The 12,786-nt window shown below is 45.5% G+C and overlaps 1 protein-coding gene across 2 annotated transcripts; it reads left to right on the top strand.

Annotated features, from left to right (window-relative positions):
* The first annotated feature begins 230 nt into the window (after positions 1 to 230).
* On the top strand, positions 231 to 11,299 carry LOC149287654 (uncharacterized). 2 transcript variants are annotated; one of them, XM_089492494.1, is made up of 5 exons: positions 231 to 423; positions 903 to 1,064; positions 3,029 to 3,204; positions 4,219 to 4,339; positions 9,724 to 11,299. In XM_089492494.1, the coding sequence occupies exons 1-5, from the start codon at positions 234 to 236 to the stop codon at positions 10,791 to 10,793; spliced, it is 1,719 nt and encodes a 572-aa protein (XP_089348620.1). In that variant the 5' UTR covers positions 231 to 233; the 3' UTR covers positions 10,794 to 11,299. The 2 variants fall into 2 exon arrangements, with proteins under 2 accessions (XP_089348620.1, XP_089348621.1); XM_089492495.1 differs by lacking the exon at positions 903 to 1,064.
* Positions 11,300 to 12,786: the final 1,487 nt, after the last annotated feature.

Below are 12,786 nucleotides of genomic sequence, written 5' to 3'. Positions count from 1 at the left end.
GGAAGGGGAGGCAGGGACTCAGGGCCAGTGGGGAAGCTGGGCTTTGGGGGCTGGGAGAGAGAGATGGGGAAAGAGACCCTTCCTTTGGGCCCTAGCTGGGGAGGGGCCACCGGTCCTTGCCTCCCCCTTTGGGAAAGGAGACTCCACCTCAGCCCCCTGGACTCACTCCTGCCTCTCATTCCTAGGCCTGGGACTCAGAGGAGTTTCCTAGGCATTGTCACCTTCTGCCCTCCATGGCCACTGGCACTGACCTTTCCCCATTGCCTTCCCTCCCTCAGCCCTGTGGACCTCCTCCTCCTTCGCACTCAGAGCAATCCTTCTCTACGGCTGAGGAGACGGCCTCTGACCCTGGAAGCTCCAGCCATAAAGGACTGCAGGAGAGGCCTTTCTGGGACCGCAGAAGTCAGTGTCCTTGTACTGAAGGTAAGTCTTTATTCCTGGAGCTGAATGAGGACTTTTATTTAAATATTTCAGTCCAGGAATTTATGGAAAGGTTTCAGCTGAGAGAGTGAACCCATGCTTTTCAGGCATAAAGCCCCAAATTGAGTGTCTGGCAGCCTTGTCTTCCCAGAAGGTGGAAGTGAGATTTCCAGACCTCAGACACACAGTGCGTCAGTGAGTCCTTTGTGTGAGCACTGTGTGTACATGTTGTTTACTAGAGCTTTGTGAGATATTTGTTTCACTGGGTTTATAAAATGAATTTACATAGGTCTTCACATCCCAATAATGAACATAATCCAGGATGCAATCGTCCCTCATAAACCTATACAGAAGAAGCAATGGAAATACAGATTAAACTTAAATATCTAAAGGAAAGTGATAACATCCTAAACATCTTAAATATAATTGAATATTTTGAAAGGCACAATGAAGAAAACTTGCACTTATCTTTGTTAATTTAGAAAAAGCCTTCGATAACATAGGATGGGATATGTTATTTGCGACACCTGAAAAAATCGAAACAGGAGCTTCTTATTTAAGATGGATAAATGCATTGTATAAAGATCAAAGAGCCAAACTAATTGTTAACTATAAAAAAACAGAGGAATTTAAGACTTCTAAAGGTAAATGGCAAGCTTTCCCACTTTCACCCCTTTTGTTCATTGTGATCCTTGAAGCACTGAATAATAGGATAAGATTAGAAAATAAGATTAATGGAATAAAAATTAACATACATTGAGTTTAAAATGAGAGTCTTCTCAGAAGACATATATATTCCCTGGAGAACCCAGAAAAGAGCACAAGAGAATTGATGGATGTAATAGTGGAATTGGAATATGTTTCAGGACTAAAAGTAAACAGAGACAAAACACCATTAATAACACAAAATATGGGGGAAAAGAAGAACAAATGCAGGAAGAAATTAGTGGATTTAAAGTGGGAAAGGAAGTTAAATAACAAGAAATAAATTTAACACATAAAAACTCAGATCTATTTCACAATAACTATGAGACACATGGAAGTAAATCAGAAAAGACCTAGAAAAATGGGGGAAATTACACTTATCGCTATTAGGAAAAATATCACTGATCCAAATGAGTTTCCTTCCTGAAATGCTGTTTCTGTTTCAAGCGATACCCATCATCCAGAATGAAAAACCATTGAATCTATGACAAAAGGAAATCTCAAAATTAATTTGGAATTAAAAAAGAGCCAGGATAAAAACGAAAATACTTTGTGATGACAAAAGTAGAGGAGGGCTGGGTTTACCAAACTTAAAACTTTATTATGCTGCTTGTTGTTTAGTTTGGATTAGAGAATGGGTTATGTCAGAGAATGAACAATTGTCATGTCTCCACATGGCACTCTCCACATGGGCAGAGACACTCTCCGAATTGTGACTCCTCTACATGCAGAAGGCTTCCACAGAAATTGGGTGCTCCCTTACTGTCAGCTCAATCCTTTGGTGTCCCTTGATCCTGGGAGGAGGGCTGGATACCATGGAAGGGAAGCAACCTGAAAAGAGAGAGCTCCTTTCCTTGCCTGCCTGACCTGAGGCCTCAATGGGGGATGGACGGCAACTGGTTTGGGCACTGGGAGAATGAGGGGCCACCAGGCCAGACAGCCTCACCCAGCAAAACCCTCCATGCTCCAGTGTTTTTCTGGGTGGAGTCAGGCTACAACTGGTCATTCACTGACCCAAGTACTACCATAGAGTTGTGGAAGCCCTCCTGCATGGTCATTCCATGCCTGATGAGAGTGTTGGGTGCGAGGCATTGGAGAAGCATCCAGCTGTGTTTCTCTAGCCAGAAGCAAAAGGAAGGCACTGGGGAGGTCAGCAGGTTTCAGCAGATGATGCACTCCTTTCACATCTGGCTACAGGGACATAGCCAGGGTCCTCTCCAATTCCCCATCCCCTGACCCCCCTCCACTCTCACAAGGCATGGAGTGTCAGGACCATGGTGAACAGGTCTGAGGAAATGACAGGCATGTGGCCACTAGGTGGAGCTGTTGTGGAAGCCATTGACAGCTCTAGTGGCAGTTAGATGTGTCAGCATTTAAACAGTGCATCACTGGAATGTTGATGCAACTGTCAACTGTCATTCTCAACTGTCACTGAGGAAGAGTCAGACAGTGTGTGCCTCAGAGTGGGTTGTTACTGGTGTGGATGGTGGAGGGTGTCGATGCATATAGTGTTGTACACAGTGGAACTTCTTATAGGAATAAAAGCCTCATCTGAGAGAAGATTACAGTGTCTCTTTGCTCATTGAGAAAGCGACAGGTGTTTCTTCAGCTCACAAGCTACTGACTGCAGTCAAGGTGGAGAATCTGGTGCCATATGTTAGCGTGTTGCCTCATGTGTTGCGCAACATACCAACCTCAAAAGCGTTTTAACATGTAGAATCTATTATGTAGGGGGAGCTGCAGTGAATCTATGCTAGGTCCAGAGGGCTTTGTTTGGTGAAGAGGGAGGAAGGGGATGCTCACCTCTGCATTGGCATCTCACTAGCAGCATGCTGTTCTCTGTATCTTTGAGTGATGCAGGGTTTCGTGACAAAGCAAGCCTAATCCTAGTCTCTTTTCTCAGGAACTTCATCTCGGTCTCCTTGTACACAGCTTTGGGGCATATTTTGCTGGAAGAGACCCAAGTGCAGGGCCACCAGGAAACCCCCCCCCCTTGCCCACCTAATGGCCAACACAGAGGCCAAGCAGAGGGAGTTGGGCTCCAAGAGAAAGAGGCTGGCGAAGTACAACAACTCTTTGGTGAGTCGCCATCCTGACTATTAATTTCATTTGTGTCAGTGCTGAGGTAGCTCATGAAAGCAAGTGGAGAACATATTGTCCCAGTTTGGCAGAGAAAGTCCTGGTTAATCCTCTGTCACCCCACTTTTTCAGGGGCTTTGAAAGATGTCCTGGTTTCTCTCTCCTTCTCCCACTTTGCCTCTTCTCCTCAGCTGTCTTGGCTTGCTGCAAAATGACTTCCAAGGAGTTTGCACCCCATCAATTCAAAAAGGGAGCGAGGAGAGGAGATAAGTTGCTAGGGTCTTCCCTTGCCAGGAAGCTGAGGCAAAGCAAACTGCTGTGCCTTTCCTAGCTTGTGTGAACTTTCTCATAAAAACTTTGGCCATCCTCACCATCTTCTGGTGTTGCTTGCACACATGTGCCTTGCTTTTCCTGTCTGTGAAATGATGGGGATATGGGAGATCCTCTCTGGATCTAAATTGGGGGTGGGCCCAGTGGCCCTCAAGTCCAGAGTGCTCCCCAGAACTCTTTTTTAAAAATGACATTTCTTGTACTATATATTTTGGGATAGTCAGTATCCTAATTCATCCTCAATAGCCCAGCCATGGCCTAAATTACAGTCGGCCCTTCTTATACACGGATTTTTTATACACGGATTCAAGCATACACGGTTTGAAAATGTTCCAAAAAAGTATAAATTTACCTTGATTTTCCATTTTTTATAAGGGACACCATTTTGCTATGTCATTATGTTTAATGGGACTTGAACATACACGGATTTTGTTATACACGGGGGATCTTGGAACCTCAGCGTATAACAAGGGTCCACTGTATATTGTTTATTATATTATATTGAAAGGATTCGAGACAAAGTGGATCTCAAAGGCAGTAGCTTTTTTCTTGCTAACAGAATTTAAAGTTTATATCCTGTACTGAATTCTGAAGTGATGAAATACTAATATTTGAATATGCACCATGTGCTTTCCTCCCCTTTTGCTTAGTCACTCTCTGGATGAGGGCTATTTTCTATTTCAGGTGACCTTTGCAGATGTGGCAGTATATTTCTCTGAAGAAGAATGGAATCTGTTGACGAAGGAACAGAAACTTTTGTACAATTATGTAATGATAGACAATTATGAGAATGTGGCTTCTGTAGGTAAGGAACCTGAATCAATTGCTCTTTCTCTAAAGACTGAGGGCCCTTTCATACTATATTATCATGTCGCTTTGGTTCCACTAGAATTATAGAATCGTAGAGTTGGAATAGACCACAAGGGCCATCCAGTTGAACCTCCTTCTGCCATGCAGGAATACACATTCAAATCACCCCCAAGAGATGGCCATCCAGCCTCTCTTACAGACCTCCAAAGAAGAGGACTCCACCAAACTCTGAGGGAGTATATTCACTGTCAAAGAGCTCTTAATGTTTAGGTGGAACCTCTTTCCCTGTGTCTTGCATCCATTGTGGTGTCTCCTTTTCTCTGTAGCAGCAAAAAGCAAGCCTGCTCCTTGCGCAATATGACACCCTTTCAACTATTTAAACATGGATATCATATCCACTTTTTATCTCCTTTTCTCCAGGATAAACATACCCAGCTCTCTAAGCTGCTCCTCATAGAGCTTGATGGTTTCCAGAGCCTTCACCACTTTGGTTGCCCTCCTTTGAATATTTGTCAAGATCATTTTTGAATTGTGGGGCCCAGAACTGGACACAGGATTATTCCAAGTGAGGCCTGACCAAAGCAGAATAGAGTGGCACCATTAATTCCTTTGATCTAGAAACTATACTCGTATTGATGCAGCCTAGAATCACATTGGCCTTTTTAGCTGCCGCATCGCACTTTTGGCCCTTGTTCAACTTGCGGTCTACTAGGAGTCCTAGAGCCCTTTAAAGCGTAGTTTAATTGTGATAGCAACATCCTGTAGAATATTTGAATCTTTAGTTCAGTGAGGCACTATTGCTCTACAGTTTCTAAGGATTGTAAATACTCCATCCTAAACTGCCAATTCTAGGATTTTGTGGAAAGAAGCCATGGAGATTAATGCTTTTCACACCCAAATGTTCCTCAGTACATCCCTGAGCAAGTTTCCTACCTTTTTTGGCCCCTCTTCCATCCTTTTTAAGCTCTGAAGAGTCTTCTTGGTGGAAAGACCTCTCTTGGGCCTGCAGTGGCTCAGGGAGGGCCCAACAGTGTCAAAATGGCCTCCACTTCCCCAAAGGGATGCTGTGGGACGTTGAGGGGCAAAATATTATTTCATCCCCCCCCCCCCCCCCAGCAATACAATGTGGGGTGGCCCCCTCAGTAGTCCTTGCCTGTCTTATAGATGTTTTATGGCTCCTCCCTGGCCCTTAACCCTCACAAAAATTGGAGTCCGGGCCCAGCCCCCTTGCTCTGCCTTTGCCAATGAGTTATTTGTATATTGATTATCCTGCCTTTCTCAACAAATGGACCTCAACCAATCCCTTTTATGCATCACACTCTGTGGGTATGTGTCTGTAATAGAGAGACGGAGGGAAAGTGAAATATTTAAAGGCAGGGAAGAGATGCTGAAAATGAGATGCTGAAGCAGTGCAGATAGGCAAGAGGGAAGATTGTAGACAGGGACGTAGCCAAGGGGGGTCTGCCGCACCCAAGCCCCAATATAATGGTGGCATTTGGTCTGGACCCCCTTCCTAAAATCCTGGCTACGTCCCTGTTGTAGAGCGGATGGAAAAAGGGAAGGGGCTCAGGCAGATGGGAGCCAGGAGGGGAAAGCAGGAGCAAAGCCAGGATTGCCTAGCTCTTTGCAGAGAGGAAGGGAATCTGGGAAGGGCCAGGAGAGGCGCCTTGGGGATTGGGAGGCAGCCATGGACCTGACAGATTTTAAGACCTGAAATGGTGAGAACCAGCTCAGATCCTTGTTTTGAAACATATTAAGGGGTTCCATTTAGAAATTATAAGCAATGTCTATGAAGCGAAGAAAGGACGACACCAAAATTCCTTTTTCTCTAATGTTTCTTTTCCAACTTGAGCTTGCTTAGCTCCATGGTTGATTTCAGAAGCCCTTTGTTAACCGAAATGCTGGAGTCTGGAGAGGATACTCCCAAGTGCTATGCTTTTAGGGAAATTTCATACTTAGCTCACAGAAGAGAGTGGGGCAACAGTGACCTCGGTAGTCATCCTGTTCCGCCCCCCTGGCATTAGGAGAATTCAGTGTATTCTCAAGCCCTCTTTAAATGAATGGGGCTCCATGCAGTGGAGCGGACACGCTCCTGACAGGCACACTCGCTATTAACCCTTATGGTGCACACCACCCCTTTTCTCAGTGTAGCTTTTAATGTATGCTGCAATCCGCATAAGGCATGCCCGCGTATGACGCAAGTGCACTGTACACGCATGCACACACATATAGGTGTTCACGCACACACACAAGAACTAGGTACCAAAGGTGGGAGTGATGAACAGATGTTAGGCTTTGCTAATGGTAATACATAACCTAGACGAAACTTGATTCCAATTGCTGAGGGTCCAGAATGGGAAAGAAGTCAGTAACTCCCATGGCAAGTGGAGCTGGCGAGTGTAGTGAGGGGTTTAGTAATGTAAACCAACAGAGTGTTTATCTGCAATTGGACTGGTGCTGAAGAACAGCCAGGTGGTATATTTATACTGAAATTGTTGCTAGTGGGCAGAACCTGAGTTTTCTATAAGCTTTAAATCGCTTTAGAATGTTTCCTGGGTGGGGAAAATATGGTCCAAAATCAAATTGAATGCAATGGGTGCTTGGTGCAAATCAGGGCTGGCTCTAGACATTTGGCCACCCTAGGCGAGAAATATTTTGGTCCCCCTCCGGTAAGCCCTCAAAATGTAGGGAAAATGTAGGACATTATGTACGACAAAATGTAGGACAAATTGTAGGACGTTCAAAAATGGAGAACACAACCAACTAAAAGCCAAAAACATTAATAAAAAAACAATATAAATTCATGTTTCACAGTCATGCTCAAAATGGAGAACATTTTGACATTCTTCCTTGGTAGGAGGTTGGGATATAGCTTTGTGTGTTGGACTAGGAGGAACTTCCTGGCAGTAAGGGCTGTTCAACAGTGGAAGACGCTCCCTTGGAGAGTGGCGGAGTCTCCTTCTTTGGAGGCCTTTAAGCAGAGGCTGGATGGCCATCTGTTGGGGATGCTTTGATTGAGAGTTCCTGCATGGCAGAATGGGGTTGGACTGGATGGCCCTTGGGGTCTCTTCCAACTCTATGATTCTATGATTCTATGACTCTGGATACCAGGCTTCAATGAAAATCTGATTCTCTCCAACAGAGAAGGCTAAATATCTTACATGGGGCACGTGTCGATGACGTGGCTCATGCGCCGTGTCCAAATGGTGTGGCCCACCAGGGACATCACAGTGCTTGTCACACTCTCTCAGCCTTAAGGTAAGGTGAAGGCAAATCCCCTCTGAACAAATCTTCCAAGAAAACCATTGGGCAAGTCACACTCTCTCAGCCTCAGAGGATGGCAGAGACAAACCCTCTCTGACAAACCTCCCAAGAAAACCTCTTGAAGGCACACACCCATTCACTCGCACACCCCCAAGTCACCAAAAGCAAACTCTCTGAACAAACCAAGAAAACCCACTAGGCAAGTAAGTCACACACTCTCATCCTCAAGGAAAGACTGGCAAAGGCAAACTCTCTGAACAAACCAGGATGTTTTGAAATTCCTCCTGGGCAGAAATGTAGGATGTGCCCTGGATAAAGGATGACGTCTGGTCACCCTGGTAAAATGGAGGATGTTTTGACATTGCTCCTGGGCAGGGCTCAAATATGTGCCGTATCCTGGATAAAGGAGGACGTGTGGTCATCCAACCAAAAATGGAAGACGTGTCCTACAAAAAGAGGCCAGAAGAGTCAAGCCTTGATATCTGGGCCCCACAACATACTCCAACTCCCAGAATTCCATAGCCATGAGCCAGAAAAGAGTTAAGCCTTGATATCTGGACCCCAGAACATACTCTGACTCCCAGAATTCCATAGCCTTGAGCAAGAAAAGAGTCAAGCCTTGATATCTGGGCTCCACAACATACTCTAACTCCCAGAATTCCATAGCCATGAGCCAGAAAAGAGTTAAGCCTTGATATCTGGACCCCACAACATGCTCTAATTCCCAGAATCCCATAGCCATGAGCCAGAAAAGAGTTAAGCCTTGATATCTGGGCCCCACAACATGCTCACACTCCCAGAATCCATAGCCTTGAGCCAGAAATGAGTTAAAGCGCTGCCAAACCGGGTTAATTCTTCAGTGTGGATGCAGCCTGATGCAGCCTCTTGTCCCTCTCTGCCTCTCCTTCAGGGTTTTTTACTGGCTTTGCAGAAAGGAGTCAGGGCCAGGAGAAAAGGAAAGGGCGCTTGCTGGAGTGCCTGTGCGCAGCCTCAAACAAGCGCAAGGGTGCCACTTGCGCTCCTCCTGAAGCCTACAGGAGCGCAAATGGCGCCCTGGTGCTTGTTTGGGGCTGTGTGTATGCACGTGTGCGCGCTCCAGCAAGTGCCCTTTCATCTCCTCCGGGCGGCGCACAGCCCAGCAAAGCCAGGAGGAGCACTTTTGCTGCCCTGGTGCTTGCCTGGGGCTGGAGCTGAGCATGCGCGCACACGTGCGTGCTCCAAGAGGAGCGCAAATGGGGCCCTTGAACTTGTTGCGTCCTGGGCGGCTGCCTATGTGGCCTATATGGAAGAGCCGGCCCTGGTGCAAATACCTCAGACATAAGGGTTTGGCACACCAGTCCTCAGGTCCTTGTTGGCTCTGAATTCCAGTCCTGTTCACAAGCCCATGTACAGCGCAATATGAACACAATGCTCCCAGATGCAGCTCAACAATATTAGCACAGTATGGAAACAAATTTCCAGATACAGGTATTGGCAATACACTGACCACTTTTCACACTTAAAAGTAAGTCACAGAAACAGCTGATTTCATTCGAATCTTTGGAGGTTCTCTATCTTGAGTTGGAAAATAATAAAAACATTTGCAAGCATTCCTCTCTGACTTCCATCATGCTCACCATCTCTTGTATACACAACTCCAATCCAATCCTATCCACAGCAATCCACATGTGACCCGTGTACTGTATTGGTTGTGAGTCATCTCCTGGTGCCACAACATATTCTAACTCCCATGAAGTGTCCTCTGCAGCTAGCTTGCATCATGCCATGTGCTCTGACTCAACCCTCTCTGGCCGTCTCACAGGATATGAGGCCACTTTTCAATCAAAATATGTTTACACATGTTTAAAAGAATCTTTTTTCAACAGTCTGTATGACTATCTGCTTGTACTGATTACCTCAAGATAGTTCCCCCACAATCTCTTCTTTGCCAGCTACTGTGAGTAAGGATATAATCGTTTCATGGATTTGGGGCATCTGCAACAGGGTCATGCTTAGGTCTCCCAGTCCAACTTTATATCAAATAGGGAGGTGTGAATTTAGGGATAAATCTTGGGCTAACACCTTTCTCTCTTAACTCGGATATTCAGTATTGTCTGTCATTATCCTTCTTTACAGAAAAACTTGTCAGTCATGAGAGAGTCCACACAGGAGAGAAGCCATACAACTGCCAGAATTGTGGGAAACATTTTGCGTACAAGTCAATCCTTGTCATGCATCAGAGAGTCCACACCGGAGAGAAGCCATACAAATGCCAGCATTGTGAGAAATGTTTTTCTTTGAAGGCGCACCTAGTGATACATCAGAGAGTCCACACCGGAGAGAAGCCATACAAATGCCAGCATTGTGAGAAATGTTTTTCTTTGAAGGCGCACCTAGTGATACATCAGAGAGTCCACACAGGAGAGAAGCCATACAAATGCCAGCATTGTGGGAAAGGTTTTTCTTGGAAGGGACACTTAGTGAGACATCAGAGAGTCCACACAGGAGAGAAGCCATACAAATGCCAGCATTGTGGGAAAGGTTTTTCTCGGAAGTCAAACCTAGTGACACATCAGAGAGTCCACACAGGAGAGAAGCCATACAAATGCCAGCATTGTAGGAAATGTTTTACTTCAAAGTCAGACCTAGTGAAACATCAGAGAGTCCACACAGGAGAGAAGCCATACAAATGCCAGCATTGTGGGAAAGGTTTTTCTTGGAAGGCATTCTTAGTGAGACATCAGATAATTCACACAGGAGAGAAGCCATACAAATGTCAGCACTGTGGGAAATATTTTTCTTTGAAATCATACCTAGTGAAACATCAGAGAGGCCACACAGGAGAGAAGCCATACAAATGCCAGCATTGTGGGAAATGTTTTTCATTGAAATCAAACCTAGTGAAACATCAGAGAGTCCACACGGGAGAGAAGCCATACAAATGCCAGCATTGTGGGAAATGTTTTTCCTTGAAGTCACACCTAGTGACACACCAGAGAGTCCACACAGGAGAGAAGCCATACAAATGCCAGCATTGTGGGAAATGTTTTTCATTGAAATCAAACCTAGTGACACATCAGAGAGTCCACACAGGAGAGAAGCCATACAAATGCCAGCAGTGTGGAAAATGCTTTTCTTGGAGGTCATGCCTATTCAATCACCATAGAGGCCACACAGGAGAGACGCCACACAAATCCAAGCAGTGAACAAACATTATTTTTGTAAAGAAGGAATGCAAAAATATTTTTTCAATTAATCGGCGCTAAGAAAAGGCCCTTATGATTTTATTTGTACGGTTTTTCTGTCTGTATGTCTGTCTATGTTTTAAAGTTATGATTTGTTAAGTTTAGGTTTTAATAGCTACTAATATAGACAATTGCTTTCGGTTATAAATTTGGCTGGGGATTGTGGGTCATAATATAGGTTAGGTAGCTGGGGAGCAGGGATGTTGGCTGAAGAAAGTTGGGGACCGGTAGTAACAGAAAGGGAGCTAGCTTCTTTGAATGTCTGGGGCAGGGAGAGATTGTGCCTGTGAGAAGGATGGCAAAGAGGGGCTGGTTAATAGTGGGGGGTAGATGGTGGGAATTGCAGGTGGGGCTAGGTTTGGTAGAAGGTGGAGTTTTAGGTTTTAGGGTTTCAATATATTCTTTGGCTTGGGGAGGGCAGTTCTGGCTTAAACATTGAATTCCTGACTATGTGTTTTCAATAAAGTTCTTTGCTATTTCAACTCACTGGACTCTTTGATACACAGAAGTTGTGAATTTGCACAACACTGACACTTTCTTCCCTCCTCAGTTCTCAGCGACATTCCAAGCCATAAGAACAGAGGAGGCAAACACACTACATCTATCTATATCTATATCTATATCTATATCTATCTATATACATATAGTATACACAGGGAGACTGTTTCCAAAGCAGAGCCTTCCTTTCCTGCTTTTCCTGGGTTCTATTGGGGCCTCTTCAAAATCTCCTCAAAAGAAGGAAGGAAGGAAGGAAGGAAGGAAGGAAGGGGAGGCTGCTGAACCCCCAGTGCACTCCTTCCCTTCCCTCAAAGGCCGCCAGTGGAACAAACAGCAGCAGCAGTAAGACCCTGGTGATCCCTGCACATGATCAGAAGGGGCCTTTGGATGTATGTGCGCATGCGCAGTCTCGGACCTGAAGCCATTGCTGCTGTTCTCAGGGAGGTAGGGAAGTGGGGAGATCCCTCTTTCCTATGGAGGAATGGCTGGAGGGTCTTCTGGGGGACACTTGAGGGGTCATAAGTAGGAAGGAAGGCCTATTCTCCCCCCAAAGAAAGGCAGGGCGCCTTCCAGGCCTTCTCTCCCTCTTTCCTTCCCTGTCTCCTCCTCAGGGGATTCCTTAGGGCCCCAGTACTTCGGGGGTTATTATGAGAAAAGAGGGCAGTGGGACCCTTGGAGGGAGGCATATCCATGGAGGGGATCAGGGTCCAAATGTAATAGGGGCTTTGAGGAGCCTTCTCCCTCCTGGAAAGTAGGGCACAGGAAAGACTGCATCAATTGAAGCATAGTGTCTAGATCAAGGGAAGTCATAGTGCCGCTCTATTCTGCTCTAATCAGTCCGCACCTGGACTACTGTGTCCAGTTCTTTGCACCACAATTCAAAAAGGATGTTGAGAAACTGGAGCGTGTCCAAAGGAGGTGAAGGGTCTGGCAACCATGTCCTATGAGGAACGACTTAGGGAGCTGGGGATGTTTAGCCTGGAGAAGAGAAGTTTAAGAGGCGATATGACAGCCCTGTTTCAATACTTGAAGGGATGTCATATTGAGGGAACAAGCTTGTTTTCTGCTTCTCCAGAGACTAGGACCTGGAATAATGGATGCAAGCTCAAGGAAAAGAGATTCCACCTCAACATTAGGAGGAACTTCCTAAGAATAAGGGCTGTTTGACTGTGAAAGACACTCCTTCCTCGGAGAGTGGTGGAGTCTCCTTCCTTGGAGGTCTTTAAACACAGGCTGGATGGCCATCTGTCGGGGATGCTTTGATTGAGAGTTCCTGCATGTCAGGGAGTTGGACTGGATGGCCCTTGTGGTCTCTTCCAACTCTATGATTCTTCAAAGACATAGCCATGTAAGTCAGTAGAATCAGTATGTACAGAGATCTTGTAGCACCTTTGAGACTCACTGAAAGAAAGAAATTGGCAGCAAGCAAGAGCTTTCCTAGATTTAAGTCTATTTC

Source organism: Sceloporus occidentalis, unplaced genomic scaffold (genome assembly GCF_023333645.1).
Source record: "Sceloporus occidentalis isolate IW3139 unplaced genomic scaffold, rSceOcc1.0.p SCAF_57, whole genome shotgun sequence".
Taxonomy (NCBI): domain Eukaryota; kingdom Metazoa; phylum Chordata; class Lepidosauria; order Squamata; family Phrynosomatidae; genus Sceloporus; species Sceloporus occidentalis.
Note: the sequence above shows the minus strand (reverse complement) of the source record. Positions and strands in the feature narration are given on the sequence as shown.